At 41.6% G+C, this 25,639-nt stretch overlaps 2 protein-coding genes across 3 annotated transcripts in view; one reads left to right on the top strand and one right to left on the bottom strand.

The window, feature by feature from the left end:
- Nucleotides 1-1,647: 1,647 nt before the first annotated feature.
- On the bottom strand, nucleotides 1,648-2,744 carry LOC129828255 (interferon alpha-G-like). Its single transcript, XM_055889468.1, has 5 exons — nucleotides 2,601-2,744; nucleotides 2,326-2,397; nucleotides 2,088-2,237; nucleotides 1,885-1,962; nucleotides 1,648-1,737 (listed from the first exon to the last, which is right to left on the bottom strand). The coding sequence occupies exons 1-5, from the start codon at nucleotides 2,742-2,744 to the stop codon at nucleotides 1,648-1,650; spliced, it is 534 nt and encodes a 177-aa protein (XP_055745443.1).
- A 7,961-nt stretch (nucleotides 2,745-10,705) lies between these two features.
- LOC129828229 (globoside alpha-1,3-N-acetylgalactosaminyltransferase 1-like) overlaps nucleotides 10,706-25,639 on the top strand; it is a 40,370-nt gene continuing 25,436 nt past the window's right edge. Inside the window, exon 1 of one of the 2 annotated variants that reach the window (XM_055889467.1) lies at nucleotides 10,706-10,773. In XM_055889467.1, the coding sequence (XP_055745442.1) occupies nucleotides 10,769-10,773 (5 nt within the window). In that variant the 5' untranslated portion in view covers nucleotides 10,706-10,768. Of the gene's footprint in view, nucleotides 10,774-12,393; nucleotides 12,853-25,639 lie in introns of those variants that run through there. The other variant, XM_055889466.1, reaches the window with a different exon arrangement.

Raw genomic sequence — 25,639 nt, 5'->3', positions numbered from 1 at the left:
GTTATTAGAATAGTTTTTACAAACTTCTAACAATTTCGATGACAGGTCTGAGACGGCGCACACCTTTTAAAAACCATACCGCCAGGGGATGAGCTCCTGGAGTGGCACCATCAATTCCCATATGACACGCTGAAATAGTTGCCATATACATCTTCTGGGTGGAGAATGAACAGCCCCTGCTTGAAAAACCCCCGTATCAACATTAAAATGTCCACCAGAGGAACAATTCCTTTATTTTTGCACCAAAGCTCAAAGCCCGCCACGTAAATATATCCTCTCGTGGAGCGTGCCATTTTAAGGACTGTACTGTAACAATAAACCCTTGCCATCAGTTTCAGCAAATGCACAAAATTTGCTGAAATGCTTTACGTACATATATGCACGAATTGAATGTGTGATTGGGTTGAAGCCTCACATGATTGTGTTGTCAGTTTATACCTTTCAAGGGCCAAGCCCACAGATTCCAAATGTCTGGCTGCGGCAAATGACCTACGCGAACCACTTTTATTGTAAATAAGAATGGTAGTTTGGGCCAATGGGGAGCGACAATGATCAATGACCAGTCCTCCGGAAGCACTATCTTCAGTGTGGTCTGAATCACGACCATAGGGGGGAAACGCGTAAAGGAGGGTCCGATGACACTGGTGTTCGCTCTTACAGTACACAGCTATGCAAAGTTTTCACATTCTGCTGCCTTAAATTTAAAAAAAAATGTGACTCCAGAATGACACACATTAAATACATTATTTACTATTCATATCTATTTGGCACAAAATAATCTGAAACACAACCAAAACAAACAGCAAATGCATCCAACACAGTTGTAGAGTCACAAGCTTGATGTAGTCATTACGTGCTATGAATATGGGACCAAACAAGTTGTACTATGTAATAACCATATGTGAATATATCCTAATACTTTTATTTCCCTAAAATGGGGGGTCTATGTATGAAAGTGACGTAATTTCTAAACAATTTAACGGATATGGATGGTAATTGTGGTTTGTGGACCTCAACTGCCTCTTTAAAGATACAGATCAACCTTGTATGGGTTGTATGAATTACACACTCAACATTACTTTATTTCGTTTTAGAAACAGGCAGTATAGACCTTGACAACACTGCTTAAATGGGAGTCTATATTGCGGTTGGTTTTGAATCTGGGCCTAGACTGTAGGTATGCGTGCGTAAAATAGGTATATCAAATAGATCATCTGTCAAAGTATTATGAATAACTATACGAATCAACAATATTTTACAGTAGTATGATGATGTCTTAAAGGGCGGGAAGTATGGCTGGAATTCAGCAATTCAGAGTATTGTAAAGAAGTTTATTGTTTTTCATTGAAGATGATATGTAATTGTCAGGAGGAATATTTTTATTTTTACATATTTTTACATTATTTAGGAAAACATTTACAGGAAAAAGTCGTTGGTTGCATCACACCACACAATTTTACAAAATTGCTAGCACAATTTAACCCAATATAAAGAGTGTTTGTCTTTTTATTTAAATATTATAGCGTACATGGTAATTATTTGTAACACGGATAAATAATATAAATATATAAAGGTTACAATGGCATACTTAATATATTAAACGAAATTAAATTTTATTGCAGAATTGATCTAAAAGTAATGCTACTCTCACACGTGTTTCTTGGCATTTTTGATTACTTGTGAAATGATGCTCCCCATTTCAGCTCTCACGACCTCCCATGAGCACGCGCTGAAACGCTGAAAGAAAAAAGTGAAAAAAACATATTTTAGGTGAAAATAATACATAATACACCATAGGTATAGGCTAAGCCCACTCCACCCCTCTCAATAGTTTAGATTTGAAACACAGCTGACAAAAAAAATGCAACCTATGATATGTTTTACCTCATGTAAAAGAAAGTCATCCAGCTCTTTGAAGTAGTTCTTAATTGGAAGGTTTAGATGCACACTCATGTCTCTCACCTGAAATAGTAAACAACATTAGTATAAATATCCATGCGATTACATGAAAAATAATAATAATAATAATAATAATAATTGTGTAAAAAGCTACAGTAAACAAAAAATAAACATAACCAAGAACGTACACATTTCGAATAGGTCCTATTTTGTCGATCAAGAAGGTCTTGGAGGTCCTTGAGTTTGATGGAATTCCATTTCACAAGAGTTAGGTTTTGTTGGAAGAGCTCGCTGGCTAGTTGAAACGCAAGTCTCAGTGTCCAAAACTTTTCCCCCTCCTGTAATCACAATAACACCCCGTGTAACCATGCAATTGAACTTGACTAACACAGAAATTGTAGCCACTCATGATCTCCTGAGCATCACCTCTATTGAAAGCGTTGGACGTTGGACCCTTAACCTTTCCGCCTCTGGGATACAGCCTCTTGGTAACCTCTCCTATACCACACACAAAATACATCATATCTCAATAAAACAACTGAATATATGAATGAATCAAGCTCCAATAATCTATTTTTAAACTAGAATAAATAACTTGTGATCTCACAGTATTTAAGCTACAGCCTGTATTCAGAGCAATATTTCTAAATATGTCTGTGTCTATATAGTCAATTTGTAACAGGATAAAGAAATGATCCTACCTCGGCAAGATCATTGAGGGTCTGGCGCGTTTGAGAAAGATAATATATTTGCACTTTTTGGTCACTGCATTTAGCATACACAACCGGGTAAAAAACAATTATACACAGAAGATGTATCACAAAGGACATGTTAAGAGTTGCCATGTGTCCTGTCAAGTTGATAAATCCCTGAACACTACTTCTTAACGTTGGGCTACGTGCCCTAACTATATAGTCTCTCTCATTGAAATATCATGGATGAGGTCATATGTCATTTCCTAAGGCTATAAAAAAAGGAAATTCCAAACAGGGAAACTGAAAGAGCATTGAAAATTCCATCTCTTCACCTTGAATAGCTGCTGACGAAATGTTTCGTTCTTGTCTTCTGTTTGCAGGTGTGCGCAAGAATGTTGGTCAAAGCATGGGCTATGCAAATACTTATTTGTACCAATACGTCATCAAAACAGAGAATAATATAATGGCAGGTACACAGTGCTCTTTACGCAATGCATTTTAAATACAGTAGCCTATGCATTATTTGTAGTTCATTTTTACCTTTATTAAGTACACATGATAGCCTACAGTATAAGCATTTAAATGCATACTGTTTATATCCCCTCTCTCAGGGGATGGAACGTGTAACTAATTGCACAGCTACACTGTTACAGAAAGAAGAACATGATGATAATAGTTGGACTCCACACAGCTGCTCCACTGCAGTTATCTTAATGTACTACATGTAGCCTACATGGCATTTCATTATTTGTTGTAAAACAAATTGACATTGAAATATAAAAAGGTAGTTCAAACGATTTCTTGTGGACCTTATTTTTTATTTACAGCTAGATACAAAACAATTAGTAACGAAGCAAGTTGGGAGAAGTAGGTTCAGTTTAGGAAAAGGGTGGCAAAAAATGCTAAGAAATAAATAATAGCAACCTTTGTCGCGGGGGATGATGCCATCGGTGAATACAAACCATAAATCGCTTTCACTTTCGATAACAGCAGGTTTTACATACCCCTGCATTTCGTAATCTATCCCAGTAGGTAGAACGTTACACGTCACCTTTTAAGATGGTTAGCTCAATTGTCCTGCATTCTATTTGTAGCCATCTTCTCATATGGTGTTGAACATAACCTTTATATATTTTTATGAATATATCACATGATTTCACATGATTGATTTGTTTATGTAATTATTTGGTTATTTATTTAAATGAACTGTACAATGCAATTCAGCGCTTAGCTGCCAAGCATGTACACCATGACAATAAACTAAACCTTACTATAAATACGATTCATACCTACTGGATATTTTATTGGCTATAGGCCCCAAAAATTAAAAACAGTCTAAAACTGCATTATAATCTACAATACTCACTATCTCCTAAGAAATTCGCCTGTCATATTTAAGTAAGAGTGTAATCTGATTGAGACAACCCCATATAAAACCCGGTTGACATTTTCTGATCTGCTTGAAGTGATGTCAACAGGCCAGCAGGGGACATTCTTCCCCCTTAGGTGCTGTTGTGAGGACAACGTTTTTTAGAGAGGATGGATGCTTCAAATTCATGTATGGGGACATACACTGTAGCAGTTAGTGCTAGACAAGACAAGATATGGATGCTTAGAATTCTTAATTTACTGAATGAATCACTTGAATGCCATTCTCAACTGTGTGCTTTAAAATATAAGTTGAATACATTTGGAGATGAAATCAAAGCAAATAAAATCGAATTAAATTGAATTTGTCACATACCCAGTTTACAGGATGTATAAAAAGTGGAGTGAATCCTTACCACCTCTACACCTGGCTGTCAAAGGAGTGTTGTCCGGCAGCGAATCAGTTAATTCAGCTTATTTTACTGCCTTTTAAAAGAACATAGTTGATATGGCTGACTTGCTTAAACAAATGTGGTTTCAACTGACAATTGAGATGTACACATATGACATAAGGGGATAAGAAGCAGATAAGAGGCAATCTGTACTTTCGATTAAGACATTAATGAGCATGCTAGGACAGACATAGTCAATATAACTATTTGTTAAGCACTTTTGAAATGTACAGCGACAGAATTCAGAACATGGGCCATTCCTACAGTGTTCTCCCTGTACACCAAGTCAGAAACGTAGGATAAATATTTCAATATTCAATGTTTGCATTTCTCCGAAAAAGGTTATAGGCTTCAAGTGCACCGCCAAGTCAGAACAGCAAAAATCACTGAAGCTGGAGACCCATATCTCCCTCACTAACTTTAACCACCAGCTGTCAGAGCAGCTCACAGATCACTGCACCTGTACATAGCCCATCTGTAAATAGCCCATCAAACTACCTTATCCCCAAACTGTTATTTATTTATTTATTGCTCCTTTGCACCCCAGTATCTCTACTTGCACATTCATCTTCTGCACATCTATCACTCCAGTGTTTAATTGCTAAATTGTAATTATTTCGCCACTACGGACTACTATTGCCTACCTCCCTTATCTTACCTCATTTGCACACACTATATATAGACTTTTTCTCTATTGTGTTATTGACTGTATGTTTGTTTATTCCATGTGTAACTCTGTGTTGTTGTTTGTGTCACACTGCTTTGCTTTATCTTGGCCAGGTCGCAGTTGTAAATGAGAACTTGTTCTCAACTAGCCTACCTGGTTAAATAATTGTGAAATAAAAAAAATTCTCTGGATTTATGGTGCTTTCAAGACAACCGTGAACTCGAGAGAAAAAAATGGTTGAATCGTGATGACGTCAGTGATCTTCAGGTCGTAGCTCTAGAAAGAGTCATGAGTTCCAAATGTAGTATTCCGAGTTGGATGAATGTTCAAAACGTATTTTCCCAGTCGTAGCCGAGTTCCCAGTAGTCTTGAACTCTCTAACGTCAGATTTTGCAGTTCCGAGTTAACAGTTGTTTTGAGCGCGGCACAAATCATGCTTCATTGACAGCATGGCCAATGTTGAATATTTTTGAATTTTCAACTAGGAAAAGAGACCCTTAATCTTAGACTTGGGATCACACAGCCACTCCACTGAATAGCAGGCTAATGATTGCTTTGCAATGCTTGCAGTTAGCCACTGATTTCTTCCAAACTACTCATTGTTGAATTTGCGATTTCTAACTTGCTGTTTAATGTTTATGTCCAATGGCCGATGAGCACCTATACTTTTTATCTATTATTTCTCTTCATTATTTCTCTTCATATGACAAGGATTAAATAGGATTTGCCAGTAGATTGCCAACTTGATTCATGATGATGACTGCTAGCTAAGATTTTGAATGTATGATGTTGACATCATCAGTCCCATCAAAGCTACTGTAGATATAATGTGTTTTGATATAATTTTATCCGTGGCCAATGACCTTGAGCCTTCTTGGATGGGCACTTCTAATGTAACTCCATGGCAGCACCCAAGGGGTGACGTAGTCTCCCCATGAGTGACAGAACACTGAGCCATTCACAGCGCAACGCTACGTAATTTCTGCTGGCTTGCTCCACCACCACAGAAAGCATTAGCTAGGCGGAAACACCTGCATTTTGGAGTTGCCTTGCTCAATAAAACAAAAAAGTGACCTTGTTAGTATGCGGCTTTATTAAGTCAATGATAAATATGTTGTTTTTTACATTGTTTGCAAACTGATATGGGACACATATTAATGCCAAATAACATGCATAACAGGAAAGACGCATTTCTGCTAAAAATAGGGTCTCATCGCAGGTGGAGCTCTGCCCTGAAAGACGGCTCGCCACTGCTACTGTATATAAAAGTTATGTTCCAAACCATGTGAGAAGATGGCTACAAAACAGAATTCACGACAATTGAGCAAACCATCTAAATAGGTGACGTGTTGCGTTCTACCTACGGGGATAGATGACGAAATGCAGTGGTATGGAAAAACGTCTGTCAATTGGCAGCTTCAGTAAATAGTCCGTGCAAAACACCAGTCTCAACGTCTACCGTGAAGAGGTGACTCCGGGATGCTGGCCTTCTAGGCAGAAACAGAAACACATTTTTTATGATATAGCCATAATATTTTGACTTTGTGGCTGTGGATACTAATGAAAACCACAAAAGTCTTACACTTTCGAAAACGACTGGTTTTACATCACACTGCATTTCGTCAGCAGGTAGAATGTTACACGTCACCGTTTTGCACGCTAACCAAACCGGTTCCGCGCATGCATCCGCGTGCTCATGATGATTTTGTCTATCCCCACCAGACGCGTTCATGACAAACAGGTTAAAATACCAAAAGCAACTCTGAATCAAATATAATGAACAAAAATATAAATGCAACATGCAACAATTTCAAAGATGTTACAGTGCCTTCAGAAAGTATTCAGACACCTTGAATTTTCCACAGTTTGTTAGGTTACAGCCTTATTCTAAAATTGATGAAATAGTTTTTTTCCCTCATCAATGCCCCATAAGGACAAAGCAAAAACAGGTTTTTAGAAATGTTCGCTAATTTATTTATAATTTATATATAAATATAATTTATATAATGAGAACCACTACTTTTACAAACAGATGGAAAGTGTGTGATTTTTATGAAAATATTTGCTCCTGGATGTACAGTTGAAGTCGGAAGTTTACATACACTTAGGTTGGAGTCATTAAAACTTGTTTTTCAAGCACTCCACAAATTTCTTGATAACAAACTATAGTTTTGGCAAGTCGGTTAGGACATCTACTTTGTGCATGACACAAGTCATTTTTCCAACAATTGTTTACAGACAGATTATTTCACTTATAATTCACTGTATCACAATTCCAGTGGGTCAGACGTTTACATACACTAAGTTGACAGTGCCTTTAAACAGCTTGGGAAATTATGTCATGGCTTTAGAAGCTTCTGATAGGCTAATTTACATAATTTGAGTCAATTGGGGGTGTACCTGTGGGTTTATTTCAAGGCCTACCTTCAACCTCAGTGCCTCTTTGCTTGACATCATGGGAAAATGAAAAGAAATCAGCCAAGACCTCAGAAAAAAATTGTAGACCTCCACAAGTCTGGTTCATCCTTGGGAGCAATTTCCAAACGCCTGAAGGTACCACGTTCATCTGTACAAACAATAGTACGCAAGTATAAACACCATGGGACCACGCAGCGATCAAACCGCTCAGGCAAGAGCCGCATTCTGTCTCCTAGAGATGAACGTACTTTGGTGCGAAAAGTGCAAATCAATCCCAGAACATCAGCAAACGACCTTGTGGAGATGCTGGAGGAAACAGGTAGAAAAGTATCTATATCCACAGTAAAACGACTCCTATATATCGACATAACCTGAAAGGCCGCTCAGCAAGGAAGAAGCAAGCCACTGCTCAAAAACCACCATAAAAAAAGTATTATTGTCCTGTTAAAAAACTAATTATAGTCTCTATAAGCATAGGGCGGCGCACAATTGGCCCAGGGTTGTCCGGGTTTGGCCGGTGTAGGCCGTCATTGTAAATCAAAATTTGTTCTTAACTGGCATGCCTAGTTAAATAAAGCTTAAATTAATTAATGAATTAAAACATTTAAAGCGCAAACCAGATGGGATGGTATATCACTGCAGAGTTCTGTGGTAAGCATGCTGGTTAATTGTGCCTTGAATTCTAAATAAATCAGGGACAGTGTCCCTGGCAATCAGGGACAGTGTCGTCCCCCGTTCTTTTTTACTGCAAAACAATGTAAAAATGTCTGCACATTTGTGAATCCTTGCATTGGGTAACACTATTTAGATAGCCCATCTGTATATGCTCTACGGACTATCTTGCATTATTCAAGTGTGCAACATTATGTGCGATATGGTTTGGTTGAAAAGCTCCTGTATACTTTGAATATCTTGCTTACTTTTATATACTACTATATACACTATTGTATTACTGGTATGTTGTTATCTGCACACACATGCAGAGGGAATGTGGCTTTGGCCACATTGACACCTTACGCAATACAAAAAGATATGCAAACATATTCAGTCCGTAACTTTTTTTACTTGACACAAATACGCAGGAATGCCATTTTTCGAAGCTAATTGTGACCTTGCATTTGTCCCAAAGCCACTCTTGCGTTGCCTTGGCTGTGTGCTTAGGACCGTTGTCCTGTTGGAAGGTGAACCTTTGCCCCCAGTCTGAAGTCCTGAGCGCTCTGGAGCAGGTTTTCATCACAGATCTCTCTGTACTTTGCTCCGTATATCTTTCTCTCGATCCTGACTAGTCTCCTAGTCCCTTCTGCTAAAAAACATCCCAACAGCATGATGCTGCCACCACCATGCTTCACCGTAAGGGCTTGGTTTTTGCTCTAATATGCACCGTCTTTCACAGTTTCTGTGTCATTTGATTGTTGTTTCCTTAGGTTACCGCTGGAGGGCACCCTTATCCTGTTTTCTAGTTTCCAGGTTACCCTGATTATTACTTTTTGGATTCACCTGTGTTAAATTACTTTCTCTGTTCACCTGGTTGCCTTGTTATTTAGGTTCCTCAGTTGGCCTGTATCTTTGCTTAGGTTTCATGTTTTAATGGTGTGCTCTTGTGTGGTTGCCTTGTTTCTGTTAAGACTAAGGAAAAGTTCTGGATTTACCCTTACCTCTGCTTGCTGTGTTTCTTTGTGCCTGGGTTCGAGTTCGTACTAGCAGTATTGTTACACTGTCAACTGTGTGACCTTAGGGTTAGGTGCCTTTCCAAATCACGTCCAATCAATTGCATTTAATACATGTTGATGATGCTCTTGTCACTCTTTTCAAAGAACCCACGCAATCAAAGATTACGGAAAAACTTGAATAGATCTATCTGGACATCAAAGTCATTATTGTATGTAGTAGGTACAAATGATAACCCCTTATTGAGAACACCAAGGTGGGCTAATGTCAGGCTCTTACTTGATAAGTTTAAGACAATTGGCTCCTGTTGGACTTGGGGTCCGTCCTGGATCTCAATTGGTAGGTATCGTGGGGTGGCAGTGGATTTCTTCTTCCCCCGACGTGTGTGTCAAACCATCTTACGTACTGGGGTGTTGTCCCTGACATTGTTCCCTGTGTCCCTGCCCTCTGTTGTAGAAACAACGCTCACCATTGGTAGAGGAACCATAGGTTGCGCTGTCTGTCGATCGATAGTCTGACAGAGGGACTCTGCGTATGTCAACGGCATGTCTCTTCCTGTTTTGTGGTTTATTGTGCTCAGGATCTCTGCCAGAGGTATATGAGTCTGTTGTTATTTTCTTCCAAATCGCGTTTATGCTTGTTAATTTTCCTCTCCTTCAAGTTCGGTCGTAATCTTGGTCAGCGTTACTCTTAATGCGATCATCCAGTTTGATAGGATCATTAAGCTCGTCTCGTAGAGCTTGCTGTGAATTGTCAATGGAGGTTTCGATCAGAATGAGAGTATGCCAACAGTGTGCAAAGCTGTCATCAAAGCAAAGGGTGGCTACATTGAAGAATCTCAAAGGTAAAATATATTTAAGATTTGTTTAAAAAAAAAATTGGGGATTCTGCTTACATTCAGCTTACATATGTCTAATGGTTAACCATATATTGATTCTGCTTACTACTTCGAAGAAAACAGTGTAGGTACTGGAAAATTGTAAAGGCACTGGAAAATTCCCAATAGATCTTATATCGACAGGTGTGTGCCTTTCCAAATCATGTCCAAACAATTAAATGTACCACAGTTGGACTCCAATCAAGTTGTAGAAACATCTCAAAGATGATCAATGGAAACAAGATGCATCTGAGCTCACTTTCATGTCTCATAGCAAAGGGTTTGAATACTTATGTAAATAAGGTATTTCAATATTTTATTTGTAATACATATGCTAAAATTGATAAAAACCTGGTTTTGCTTTGTCGTTATGGGAAATTGTGTGTAGATTGATGAGGGGGGAAAGTCAAGGGGTCTGAATACTTTCCGAAGGCACTGTAATTAATATTAGGATTTTTCTTAACATAAAGCAATGTAATTCAATGTCCCCAAGTTAGCGTACTCTACATTTCATGCCCAAATAATCTCAAATGAACTTCTAATCAAGTCGTCGAATTTTGAGTCTGTTTTCAACTTTAAAAGAATCCTCAATACACCTTTCAAGAAATTAGCTTTAAAACAGAATTTTTCTCCTGAGGTGGACCTTCTGACTCATCTGGCTAGGGGTGGACCAATGATTTCAGGATCCTGACTTCGGGACACTGACTTCAGGACACTGACTTGAATGAGGTAAATCATGTTCCACATTTAAATAATACAACGAGCATGGAATTCAAATGAACAAATACCCCCTGTCATTTTACAAGATATAAACCTCAGTAACAGTTGAGCGCATTTCCGCATCTATACCACTAGCCGGCAATGTAGCTGACTCATCAAAGTGGCTATCGGAGGGTCTAATCAGCCCCTACACCCTCCATAATTTCACTCCCTTGGCAGGGGGTCTGGGGTCTTCGCATTTCTTGGGACGTCTTGAGCTCATTGCCTGAATTTCTACACAATCTAATATGACCCATGGCCCTTATACCGTGTGTATTTGGAAATACAAAAAGGAAGCAAAAATGCACACAGTCATCAAGCTAGGTAAGAGTGTCACGGCCGATGCTGGAAGAAGACCAAGGTGCAGCGTGGTAAGCGTACATTTCTCTTTTTATTTAAAATGTCGCCAACAAAACAACAAACGAAAAACAAACGGACCAGTACGACGCTCGCCACGGTAAGCACGGGGAGTTGGCTCAGGTCTATAACCAGACTCCGACAATCTCCCCGTGTGCCCCCCAATTCTGTTTGGGGGGGGGGGCTGCCTCTCTAGCTTCCTTGCCAGCCGCGTTCCCTCGTAACGATGGGCCCCTTTACCAGCTGCCTCCGCCTTCCTGGCTGCTTCCACCTGTTCCCATGGAAGGCGATCCCTTCCGGCCAGGATCTCCTCCCATGTCCAGGATCCTTTTTACCACACTGCTTGGTCCTTTTTAGTTGGGAAGTTCTGTCACGGACGATGCTGGAAGAAGACCAAGGTGCAGCGTGGTGAGCGGAGTTCTTTTTATTTCAAATGTCGCCAACAAAACAACAAATTAAAAACAACCGTGAAGATTAAGGGCTATAGTGCCACAAACAAAGACAACTTCCCACACTGAAAGGAGGGAAAAGAGTTACCTAAGTATGGTTCCCAATCAGAGACAACGATAGACAGCTGTCCCTGATTGAGAACCATACCCAGCCAAAACATAGAAAACAAAACATAGAATGCCCACCCCAAATCACACCCTGACCAAACCAAATAGAGACATAAAAAGGCTCTCTAAGGTCAGGGCATGACAAAGAGATCGTTATTGAATATGTTTAATTGATTGATAAGACTGAACTAGATCAATGATCATTCAATAATCAATATTGTGTTACAGCTTTAACCAACAGCGTAACAAATGAACAACTCTTACAAATAAAGTACAAAGACTTAACTTTTGATTGTCGTTATTAAGACATCTTCTATATCAAATGTCAGCCCGAGCCGCCTGCACCACTACCAGTCTAGTCAATAACTGAACTCTCTCTCCCCAACACAACTTCCTTCCCATCTTTTTTCTTCCTTCCCACATCTCAAAGGTTTGGAAATCAAAAGTTTAATAAAAACAGACATAAACCTCCTACACATTAACACAGAAATATGTCCCCTTTTGTGTGTTTACAAATCCAGAAGAATACTGAAGTGCAAGATATTCAGTTTAACTAGTTTATAGTACCTTCTATGGATGGTCTTAAACTGCAGTAATTTATGTCTGAGATTATATGAACAGAAGCAACACAGACAGCAGTTGCCTCTGTTCATCTCTCCCGTGCTGGCCTTCACACGCCTGTCTGCGCACTCCGTGTTGTCCGTGTGTTCCTAAATCCAGCCTCCTGCTAACCCCACCCTGCTTCTGCGTATGACAAAGAGGCGTGCCTGAACGTGTAAATGAAGGGGTGAGGGGAGGGGAGTTATTTGAGAATCAACCAAAGAGAACGAAAAAAGGAAAGAGCCAAAGGAGGAAGCACAGCCACAACATCAACCGCTCCCTCATTATAGGCTACACAAAATGCACACACACACATTTTGCCTGTCCCACCAGTTTAAACTGATTTTAAACATATTTTACTGGGTCCTAAATCCAGACAAGGATTGCATTACTGGTGATCGATGTATCTACTGTCGTACTTGTGACCAGTATTAATAGGATCAACTAAATCCTTTTGTGACAATATTGGAGGAACAATGCGCTTTATTAAGCCATATGTTCTGCTTTTCATTGCTGGAATATTCTTCCTTCTGGGGTATGTAAACCATTTTGACATTACTTCCTTTTTATGTGATTAATTAAGGGCTTTTGTGATAGATTTTCATACTAGTTTCTAAGAGCTCTGAGATGTCATTTTTTAGATATATTTCTTGAATGTGAGTATGTTCTAATCTGTTAAGGGTTGGATGGATTTAAGAAATGAGATTTAATCAAGATTTAAGATATAACATACCTCTTGAAAACTACAATTACATGAATGATTTATCAATATCTGGTGTTGAAATATACTATCAGCATTGCCTAAAATGTAGTTCTCTTTTCTTTATTTTTTATTTGTGAATGTATTATAATAGTAGCAGTAACCGTAGCCAATGTATTAGGCCATTTCTTCACCCTATACAACAATAATATGGTATAATTTTATTGATTTTGTGTTGTATGCACATATTATCTCATCTTGAAGGAGTTTACATAAAACATTGTCATTTTCTAATTTGATCACTCTGTTGTCACAGATCGTTTTTTCTGTGCTGCAGGAAATTCAAATGACACTCGTCATTTACATCAATTCAATGACAACAAGCAATTCTCATTCTCGCTCACTCGCTCAAGACAACGTAGTTCAACTTAATGAAACCAGTTCTAACACCTTCATAACACATGTATTCATTATCATTCATAAGTATTTTTCCAAATAAAAGCCCATCATTACAGAACTACAATAGGAGGGGACAATGTTATGTCTGTTGTTATGAGTAACTTATTCATAAGACATATTCACCATAGTGCTCCTGACAAAACCCAGTGATGTTGTTAGAGATGTGATATCTTCATTTGAAAAACAATCCAGCGGCAGGAGGATTTGATTCTAAAAATAAAGAGATATTTTCTAAAAGGAAATTAGTTTTGATAGGCTATAGTTTATCTTGTGTTATTAATAAGCTATATAAAACAACGATTGCTGATGTGTATGGCTGCATTTCAAATAAATGTTGGTATATTTGAATGTCGCAGTTGTTGGACCTGCAGTAATAGGACATGTATTCTGTCTGGTGCTTTAGCGCTTGAGTGAGGGAGTGTGAATGAGAACTGTGGGTTTTCATTGAATTATGTAAATTACAAGTGTAGTGTAGTCATATGAACTTGTGGCACACACTTTTAGGTCCTCACATGGTACAGGTCAGTACCTTTTAAGGGTACCTGTGCGCAAAATCTAGTATAATGGTAAATTTTTCTTCCCAACATAGTCAATGTTTAAAACGTAGGTGGAGCAATGTGCTGGCGGGGACTCAATAGCATTATTTGGGGGCATAGTTTAAAACAAGGCTCTTCACCACGGTTCCTGGAAAGCTAATGTTTTGTAGATTTTCACTCCAAAGCTAGTATACTGTCGCACACCGGATTCTAAGAATTAGCTGGTTGATAAACTGAATCAAGTTACAACTGGGGTTAGAGTGAAAACCTACAGGAGGGTAGCTCTCCAGGAACAGGGTTGGAGAGCCCTGGACTAAAATACAGTGCCTTGCAAAAGTGTTCCTACCCCTTGGATTTCTTCAAATTTTATTGTGTTACAAAGTGGGATTAAAATCATTTTAATTCATTTGTTTTGTCAATCTACAAAAAATACTCTGTAAGGTCAAACTTAAAGAACACACTGAGTCAATACATGCTAGAAACACCTTTGGCTGTGATTACATCTGTGAGTCACCTCTGTAAGAATGTACGAATGTCCTCTGTGTTGTCTTAGGAATTCAGCATTCTCTGTTTTGTTCTTGCCAACCTCCATTGTCTCACCTCTGAGAGGCAGAGGTGACGTCATGTACTGTAAGTGATATCTGATTGGAGGTTAACTTTATAGTCACTCTATTGGTCACCAACTCAGATTGTGAATCCAAACAACTCAGATGCTTAGAAAAGGGTCTAAGATTCATTGTTCTTTCTCATTTTTGTTCCTGCTGTGGAATTTTGGGGCATGGCCTTTCAGGCTATGATTTCTCTCGCTTTCTGATCATGCTTAGAATAATGCTTTGTTAATGTTAGTTATGCCTTGTATGTGAATCCATTTATTTTACGAGGTAATTCAATATGGATGTAACCAAATAAATGTCACTTGAAAGCAGCTTTAACAAATGCAAATGCAGATACTTTGTTGTTATTCTGCCTGCACTTTTTGACGTTAATGAAAGTTAGCGGTAGTTGGCTAGCTAGCAAGCAAGGGAAAAGAACATTGCCAGCCACTATAGTAATGAAACATTTAGAACGAACGACCATAGATACAGAACAAAAAGACTGAAATTGCTGGGTCGCGTCTCTCGTTACCGAACCGATAGAACGAATGACCAGCCGGCTTGGGTAGCAATCCTAGATTTGTGTCGGGACTATATCTTGTGGAAGGATGAAATAGTATGAATAAATTAATAAAAAAACGTATTTACTGAAAATGTCAATCATTATTTGAATACTGTATGTTGAAAACAAACGGTAACACCGTGCCAATATATCCTCCAAACACCGGCTTCTTAGGCATTACCACTTAAGTATTCTACATACTTAATTAATGAGTATATACCAAATACTTTAAGTTAGTATACTGTAAACGAACGGTATCCTTTCAGTTGAGCATACTAGCGCTACACCTGTCGACCGGAAGTTGATGCTGTTGCTATGCAATTTCTTGCTATTTAGCTAGACATCTTATGACTTTGGGTGTGTTTGTAAATTCAATCTAGAGTACCAGAGTGCGCTCGCAGTGTGTTCGTAAATTCAGGGCGTTGTCAGATTGTCCATTTGTTCATTCGGAGTGTTCAAAGCTCACACTGGACGCTCTGTCCGAGGAGTAGGGTTGATCCGAGCATTCTGACCTCACAACCGCAGTCAAGCACCCAAGCTAATTGGCTAACTTTGGATAGCTTGCTAGCTACTTCCAGACACAAATGAGAGAACACCTCACTCTGACCATTTTACTCGCCCTAGTAGAGCTGGTTAGTTTTTTTTCATGTTATCCAGAGCGTTGGTGACTATGACTGTGGTGCTGGCAACAATTTAATTATGCTTTTTTGCATATTAACAAAGCACTCAGATGAGAGTGCTCTGAAATCGTAGTAGATAGTCAGAGCGTATTTACGAACGTACCCGAAATAACAATGTTCATTGACAACGCACAACAACTATGCCACTTAGCTAAGCTAAGAATGATGTGAATAATCAAGTCAATAAACAGTGGCTAGTTAGTTAGATAGCATGTAGTTAATATACTGGCAAATTCACTGTATTAGTAGCCAGCATATTGGTACATACTGCTGTAAGGATATGTTATGCAGTTCGTAAGGATAGATTAGCTAACAAATTGTCAGCCAAAGTAACTTAACTTATTTGAAAAGTGAATTTGTATCTGTTCTCGTCTGACTTCGACTGCAAATCTGAAAACGTTGTAATGTCACGCCCATTTTCTGAAGAATTTCATTATGGGCGCTAAAAAAAACATAATCGTGTCCAATGCTTGTATACTTTGTATTTTGGCTAACAGAGGTAGTAGAGTTTGTCATAGCACTCACACGTACATGTATGTGCATAAATATATACAGTATGTATGCATATATTTACACTATAAACAGAAATGCAAGGGGGGGAAATTATGTATTTCTTTCTCAAAACATTGTATTTTCATCCAGATTTCAGGATGAACAGTAACAGACAAAACAAATATAGTAGAAGATAAACAAATAGGCTTGTCCTTGTCCTCCTCCTCATCCTCCAACTTGTCCTCTTCCTCCAACTTGTCCTCGTCCGATTCCCCCTCTTACTCTCACTCCTCTTCCTCTAACTCTCCAAAATTGGCCTCCATTGTTGTCCAAATCAAGAATGCCAACCTGAATCCTATTTATAGCGCTCAAGTTTTGATTTCTAAGTGTAGAAAATAGCTATGTGTTTTCACACGTGAGCACTGGGTGTAGGTAATCAGTAAATGAGTGTGGCATTTGGAATGGCAGTGTTTTCCAAACGAAACACAAGACCTGCTAGTTTTGAATGATGTGTCTAATGTAGAGAGCTGTGTTTAGTGTTTTGCAAAAAGTGTGTTTTACAATTGCAAACTGAGTGTAAAGCAGACAATGGGCTTGCAGATTTACAGACTTGGTCTAAAGATTAGATACATGAGATAATGGTTTCACTGAGTGTGCCTCAAGTATCACTATTAGTGTGTAAGCGAATGTAAAAAAAACAAAGTAAGTTACTAGCAGTTACTGGCCATTAGGTTACTGTGCATTTTACAATAACTTACTGACAGATGGTTGTCAGTTAGGTAATGTCAAATTCACTGCAGCTTCTGTTGCTGGAGTTTAAAACCATCTAAACTATCTCATTGTAAACAGGTTATGCAAGCCATACAGATCCTATCTGATATCACAGTCACAGTAAGGAAAAACGTGGCTAGGGACTGGGCGGTGGGAGATTCAATAAATCAACTAAGTAGCTTGTGACACAGTTGATTTATATAATCTCCCACGCTGGTGACACTTAGGCTTATACGCCACATCAAAACAAATCAACGTTTATATGCACTGGATACAGCATAAACAAACTTAAAATGATTGAAGCAACTGTTTGCATCAGCTTTTTGAGTATTTCCAACATGAGGTATTTTTTATTTATAATATACACTTTGCTTTTAGGGTTTCATTAACAATATATTAAGTGCTAACTACTTATAGCATCTCAAATTGGTTAGATTTAACTTGATCATTTACAGAACTGTTATTGTAAATTGGATCTCAATTTACTCTGGATAATGTACTCAAAATTAGTTGTTTGATGAAACAACACCTACATGGGAATATGCATAAAAGTAACAAACATCAGAGGACCTTTGAAACTTCACTTTCATTGCAGATTTTTTATTTTAATTGCAATGTGTTTCTGCAAGAGAAAACAACTGGCAAAATAATTACGTTTCAGTGGCAAAGTCAACATAAGGGAAATTATCACTTTTCAACCTCATTTGTCCTCTAGCAGCTTCCCATAAATCAACATGTGAAAACGTCATGCGTTATAAAAAAAATACATGGTTTTAATGAATGTTAATGTTGTAATAATATTCATGTGATTTTAAGCAAATATGAGCAGGCAAATTTAGGCCCGATACCAACGCATCAACAACAAAAACATCCAAGATGGCGTAGCAGTCAGGCGTCTTGTGTTCGTCTAGTCGTGTCCCGTGTATATATCTTTTTACATCTATCTTCGCATATATTTTTTAAAATATTTTCCTTAACCTCAACATACTCTCCTGGAACCCGCCTCACCCAATGTGGTATAGATCTGCAATTTTCTTTACTTTAGAACCGGAATCCCCAAAAGAAGCTAGCCAGCTAACAGCTAGCTAGTAGTTAGCTAGCCACTGCTAGCTGTCATCAGCTAACCTTTAGCCCGGACAACTCCTGTCAGTCTCCACAGCGCGATTCAACCCAGAGCATATCGGACTTCTTCTTCTCCATATCTCTGGATTCCTACTGCAAGCTCGAAACCTTTTCACCTGGATTATCGCAGCTAGCTTACTGCTATCCGAGTGGCTACTCCTGGCTAACGTCGCTATCCCAAAGCAAGCACCAATTAGCCTGGAGCTAGCCTATGCTAGCCCCATCTCCCAGCTAGATGAAGATTATCATCACCCACTCCTTGGGCTACAAAACCTATTTTGCCAATTGGCCTGGACCCCTTTTACTGCCGATACGGAGCCCCGCCGATTCATCACGACTGGACTATCGACGTAATCCGCCCAAGGGGGTTTTAAAACAAGCTCCTCCGTCGCTACGTCTCCTGAATGACCATCTGCTAGCCGCGGCTCGCTAGCTGTCTAGAGCATATCGGACTGTTAGCTGAAGAGGTCCATCAGCCAATTTCTTGGGCTACTATACCTATTTTGCCATTTGGCCTGGACCCTTTGACTACACAGAGCCCTGCTGAGCCATCATGACTAGTCTGCCGACGTAACCGCACGAGGGGGCTACAACAGACTTCTTCCGCTGCGATGTCCCTCTAAGGCCCTTCTGCTAGCCTACTAGCCCCGGCCCGCTAGCTGTCTGAATCATCTTGTCTCCAGCCCGCCTAGCTACCCACTGGACCTCTATGATCACTCGGCTACGCATGCCTCTCCCTAATGTCAATATGCCTTCTCTATTGCTGTTTTGGTTAGTGATTATTGCCTTATTTCACTGTAGAGCCCCAAGCCCTGCTCTATGCCTTAGCTAACCCTTTTGTTCCACCTCCCACACAGTGACCTCACCTGCTTTAAATGGTGTCTCTAGAGACAACACCTCTCTCCGTCACTCACTGCCTAGGTTTACCTCCACTGTATTCACATCCTACCATACCTTTGTCTGTACATTATGCCTTGAATCTATTCTACCACGCCCAGAAACCTGCTCCTTTTACTCTCTGTTCCGAAGGTACCAGACGACCAGTTCTTATAGCCTTTAGCCATACCCTTATCCTACTCTGTTCCTCTAGTGATGTAGAAGTTTATCCATGGCCTGCAGTGCCTAAATCCACTCCCATTCCCCAGGCGCTCTCATTTGTTGACTTCTGTAACCGTAAAAGCCTTGGTTTCATGCATGTTAACATTTGAAGCCTCCTCCCTAAGTTTGTTTTATTCACTGGTTTAGCACACTCTGCCAACCCGGATGTCCTAGCCGTGTCTGAATCCGGGCTTAGGAAGGCCACCAAAAACCCAGAAATGTCTATCTCTAACTATAACATTTCCCGACAAGATAGAACTGCCAAAGGGGGCAGAGTTGCAATCTACTGCAGAGATAGCCTGCAGAATTCTGTCTTACTGTCCAGGTCTGTGCCCAAACAATTTGAGCTTCTACTTTTAAAAATCCACCTTTCCAGAAACAAGTCTCTCACCGTTGCCGCTTGCTATAGACCACCTTCTGCCCCCAGCTGTGCCCTGGACACCATATGTGAATTAATGTCCCCCCATCTATCTTCAGAGCTCATGCTGTTAGCTGACCTAAACTGGGACATGCTTAACACCCCGGCCATCCTACAATCTAAGCTTTATGGCCGCATGGCAAGCGGTACCGGAGTGCCAAGTCTAGGACAAAAAGGCTTCTCAACAGTTTTTACCCCCAAGCCATAAGACTCCTGAACAGGTAATCAAATGGCTTCTCGGACTATTTGCATTGTCTGCCCCCCCAACCCCTATTTTTACACTGCTGCTACTACTCTCTGTTTATCATATATGCATAGTCACTTTAACTATACAATCATGTACATACTACTTCAATTGGGTTGACCAACCAGTGCTCCCGCACATTGGCTAACCGGGCTATCTGCATTGTGTTCCACCCACCACCCCCTCTTTTACGCTACTGCTACACTCTGTTCATCATATATGCATAGTCCCTTTAACCATATCTACATGTACATACTTCCTCAATCAGCCTGACTAACCAGTGTCTGTATGTAGCCTCGCTACTTTTATTGCCTCACCACTGTATATAGTCTTTTTACTGTTGTTTTATTTCTTTACCTACCTATTGTTCACCTAATAGATTTTTTGCACTATTGGTTAGAGCCTGTAAGTAAGCATTTCACTGTAAGGTCTACATCTGTTTTATTCAGCGCACGTGACAAGTAAACTTTGATTTGATGCCCTCAATCTCACAAAAATTATCAATGAACCTACCCGGTACAACCCCAAATCCGTAAACAAGAGCACCCTCATAGATATCATCCTAACCAACCTGCCCTCCAAATACACCTCTGCTGTCTTTAACCAGGATCTCAGCGATCACTGACTCATTACCTGCGTCTGTAATGGGTCTGCGGTCAAACGACCACCCCTCATCACTGTCAAACGCTCCCTAAAACACTTCAGCGAGCAGGCCTTTCTAATCGACCTGGCCCAGGCATCTTGGAAGGATATTAACTGTTATGCTGATGAAGGAGGACCCAAAAGCGACGTAATAGAAACAGAGTCTTTATTCCAGTCTTAAACAAACAATGATGTTCCTGGATATTATCCAAAGGTAATCCAAAACAGGAAACTGAAAATCTCTTGTCAGTAGAGAGGAACGACTGGAGACGCGACCACCGACTGCAGGTCGCTTCAGGAAGGCACAGACCGTAGCTGACATAGACACCTGCTCACACGCAACATCTGACAAATGCAAAAAACACAACAGGGCGGAACAAGGACACAGAGCAGCTAACCTCAAACAAGAATCCGACAAAGACAGAAGCGGAAAACAGAGGGAGAAATAGGGACTCTAATCAGAGGGCAAAATAGGGGACAGGTGTGAAAGAGTAAATGAGGTCGTTAGGAGAATGAGAACCAGCTGGGAGCAAGAACGGAACGATAGAGAGAGAGAGCGGGAGAGGGAAAGAGGGAGGAGGAGAGAGAGGAATAGAAAGAGGGAAAGAACCTAAAAAGACCAGCAGAGGGAAGCACAGGGACAAGACATGAAAATCAAAGACAAAACATGACAGTACCCCCCCACTCACCAAGCGCCTCCTGGCGCACTCGAGGAGGAACCCTGGCGGCGACGAAGGAAATCATCAATCAACGAACGGTCCAGCACGTCCCGAGAAGGAACCCAACTCCTCTCCTCAGGACCGTAACCCTCCCAATCCACTAAGTACTGGTGACCACGTCCCTGAGAACGCATGTCCATGATCCTCCGTTCCTTGTAAACAGGAGCGCCCTCGACAAGGACGGGAGGGGGGGGAGGGAAGACGAACGGGGGCGCGAAGAAAAGGCTTGACACAAGAGACATGGAAGACAGGGTGGACGCGACGAAGATGTCGCGGAAGAAGCAGTCGCACAGCGACAGGATTAACGACCTGAGAGACACGGAACGGACCAATGAACCGCGGAGTCAACTTGCGAGAAGCTGTCGTAAGGGAAAGGTTACGAGTGGAAAGCCACACTCTCTGACCGCGACAATACCTAGGACTCTTAATCCTACGTTTATTGGCGGCTCTCACAGTCCTCCCCGCAGACGAAGGCAGACCGGTAATAAAGTCTAAGGCGATCTGAGACCATGGTCGAGAAGGAATGGGAAGCGGTCTAAGACGACCGGCAGGAGAAGAGTTACCTGACTTAGTCTGCGCGCAGTCCGAACAAGCAGCCACGAAACGGCGCGTGTCCCGCTCCTGAGTAGGCCACCAAAACCGCTGGCGAATAGAAGCAAGCGTACCCCGAACGCCGGGGTGACCAGCTAACTTGGCAGAATGAGCCCACTGAAGAACAGCCAGACGAATAGAGACAGGAACGAACAGAAGGTTACTAGGACAAGCGCGCGGCGACGCAGTGTGAGTGAGTGCTTGCTTTACCTGTCTCTCAATTCCCCAGACAGTCAACCCGACAACACGCCCTTCAGGGAGAATCCCCTCGGGTTCCGATGGCGACAATCGATGAGAAAAGTAAGCGCAAGGATGGACCTTATCGTCAGACTGGAAGCGCTGGGACAGAATGGCTCCCACGCCCACCTCTGAAGCGTCAACCTCGACAATGAATTGTTTAGTGACGTCAGGAGTAACAAGGATAGGGGCGGATGTAAAACGCTTCTTGAGGAGATCAAAAGCTCCCTGGGCGGAACCAGACCACTTAAAGCAAGACTTGACAGAAGTCAGAGCTGTGAGAGGGGCAGCCACTTGACCGAAATTACGAATGAAACGCCGATAGAAATTAGCGAAACCGAGAAAGCGCTGTAACTCGACACGTGACTTAGGAACAGGCCAATCGCTGACATCCTGGACCTTAGCGGGATCCATCTGAATGCCTTCAGCAGACAGATAATCATCGAGAGCCTTACGTTCGGGAGCCGACAGAGAGAATAATCTACCCTGAGGAGAAGTGGTCCCCGGATGGAGATCAATACAACAATCATACGACCGGTGAGGAGGAAGAGAGTTGGCTCTGGACCGACTGAAGACCATGCGTAGATCATGATATTCCTCCGGCACTCCTGTCACATCACCAGGCTCCTCCTGAGTAGAGGGGACAGAAGAAACAGGAGGGATAGCAGACATTAAACACTTCACATGACAAGAAACGTTCCAGGAAAGGATAGAATTACTAGACCAATTAATAGAAGGATTATGACATACTAGCCAGGGATGACCCAAAACAACAGGTGTAACAGGTGAACAAAAAATCAAAAAAGAAATGGTCTCACTGTGGTTACCAGATACTGTGAGGGTTAAAGGTAGTGTCTCATATCTGATACTGGGGAGAGGACTACCATCTAAGGCGAACATGGGTGTGATCCTCCCTAACTCTCTGAGAGGAATGTCATGCTTCCGAGCCCATGCTTCGTCCATAAAACAACCCTCAGCCCCAGAGTCTATCAAGGCACTGCAGGAAGCAGCCGACCCGGTCCAGCGTAGATGGACCGACAAGGTAGTACAGGATCTTGATGGAGAGACCTGAGTAGTAGCGCTCACCAGTAGCCCTCTGCTTACTGATGAGCTCTGGCCTTTAACTGGACATGACATGACAAAATGTCCAGCAGAACCGCAATAGAAGCAAAGGCGGTTGGTGATTCTCCGTTCCCTCTCCTTAGTCGAGATGTGAACACCTCCCAGCTGCATGGGCTCAGTCTCTGAGCCGATGGAAGGAGATGGTCGAGATGCGGAGAAGGGAAACCCCGTTAACGCGAGCTCTCTTCCACGAGCTCGGTGACGAAGATCTACCCGTCGTTCTATGCGGATGGCGAGTGCAATCAAAGAGTCCACGCTGGAAGGAACCTCCCGGGAGAGAATCTCATCCTTAACCTCAGCGTGGAGTCCCTCCAGAAAACGAGCGAGCAACGCCGGCTCGTTCCAGTCACTGGATGCAGCAAGAGTACGAAACTCAATAGAGTAATCCGTTATGGATCGATCACCTTGACATAGGGAAGCCAGACCCCTGGAAGCCTCCTTCCCAAAAACTGAACGATCAAAGACCCGTATCATCTCCTCCTTAAAGTTCTGATAAACGTCAGAACACTCAGCCCTTGCCTCCCAGATAGCTGTGCCCCACTCCCGAGCCCGCCCAGTAAGGAGTGATATGACGTAAGCGATCCGAGCTCTCTCTCCAGAGTATGTGTTGGGCTGGAGAGAGAACACAATATCACACTGGGTGAGAAAGGAGCGACACTCAGTGGGCTGTCCAGAGTAACATGGTGGATTATTAACCCTGGGTTCCGGAGACTCGGAAGACCAGGAAGTAGCTTGTGGTACGAGACGAAGACTCTGAAACTGTCCTGAGAGATCGGAGACCTGAGCGGCCAGGGTCTCAACGGCATGACGAGCAGCAGACAATTCCTGCTCGTGTCTGCCGAGCATTGCTCCCTGGAACTTGACGGTAGTGTTGAGAGAATCCATAGTCGCTGGGTCCATTCTTGGTCGGATTCTTCTGTTATGCTGATGAAGGAGGACCCAAAAGCGACGTAATAGAAACAGAGTCTTTATTCCAGTCTTAAACAATGATGTTCCTGGATATTATCCAAAGGTAATCCAAAACAGGAAACTGAAAATCTCTTGTCAGTAGAGAGGAACAACTGGAGACGCGACCACCGACTGCAGGTCGCTTCAGGAAGGCACAGACCGTAGCTGACATAGACACCTGCTCACACGCAACATCTGACAAATGCAAAAAACACAACAGGGCGGAACAAGGACACAGAGCAGCTAACCTCAAACAAGAATCCGACAAAGACAGAAGCGGAAAACAGAGGGAGAAATAGGGACTCTAATCAGAGGGCAAAATAGGGGACAGGTGTGAAAGAGTAAATGAGGTCGTTAGGAGAATGAGAACCAGCTGGGAGCAAGAACGGAACGATAGAGAGAGAGAGTGGGAGAGGGAAAGAGGGAGGAGGAGAGAGAGGAATAGAAAGAGGGAAAGAACCTAAAAAGACCAGCAGAGGGAAGCACAGGGACAAGACATGAAAATCAAAGACAAAACATGACATTAACCTTATTCCATCAGTAGAGGACGCCTGGTTGTTCTTTAAAAAGTGATTTCCTCACCATTTTAAATAAGCATGCCCCATTCAAAAAAACATGTAGAACCAGGAACAGATATAGCCCTTGGTTCACTCCAGACCTGACTGCACTTGACCAGCACAAAAGCATCCTGTGGCGTACTATAATGGCATCGAATAGCCCCCACGATATGCAACTTCTCAGGGAAGTTAGGAACCAATATACACAGGCAGTTTGAAAAGCAAAGGCTAGCCTTTTCAAACAGAAATGTGCATCCTGTAGCACAAACTCCAAAACGTTCTGGGACGCTGTAGAAAAAGTCTATGGAGAAAAAGAGTACCTCCTCCCAGCTGCCCACTGCACTGAGGCTAGGAAACACTGTCACCACCGATAAATCCACGATGATTGAGAATTTCAATAAGCATTTTTCAACGGCTGGCCATGCTTTCCACCTGGCTACCCCTACCCCGGTCAACAGCCCTGCACCCCTCACAGCAACTTGCCCAAAAGGTTTGCCCATGCCTTTCTTCTTCACCCAAATCCAGATAGTTGATGTTCTGAAAGAGCTGAAAAATCTGGACCCCTACAAATCAGCTGGGATAGACAGTCTGGACCCTCTCTTTCTAAAATGATCGGCCGAAATTGTTGCAACCCCTATTATTAGCCTGTTCAACCTCTCTTTAGTATCGTCTGAGATCCCCAAAGATTGGAATGCTGCCACAGTCATCCCTCTCTTCAAAGGGGGAAGACACTCTACACCCAAACTGCTACAGACCTATATCTATCCTACCCTGCCTTTCTAGGGTCTTTGAAAGCCAAGTTAACAAACAGATCACCGACCATTTCGAATC

Source organism: Salvelinus fontinalis, chromosome 2, assembly GCF_029448725.1.
Source record: "Salvelinus fontinalis isolate EN_2023a chromosome 2, ASM2944872v1, whole genome shotgun sequence".
Classification (NCBI taxonomy): Eukaryota; Metazoa; Chordata; class Actinopteri; order Salmoniformes; family Salmonidae; genus Salvelinus; species Salvelinus fontinalis.
This window is presented reverse-complemented; position numbering and strand designations above follow the sequence as displayed.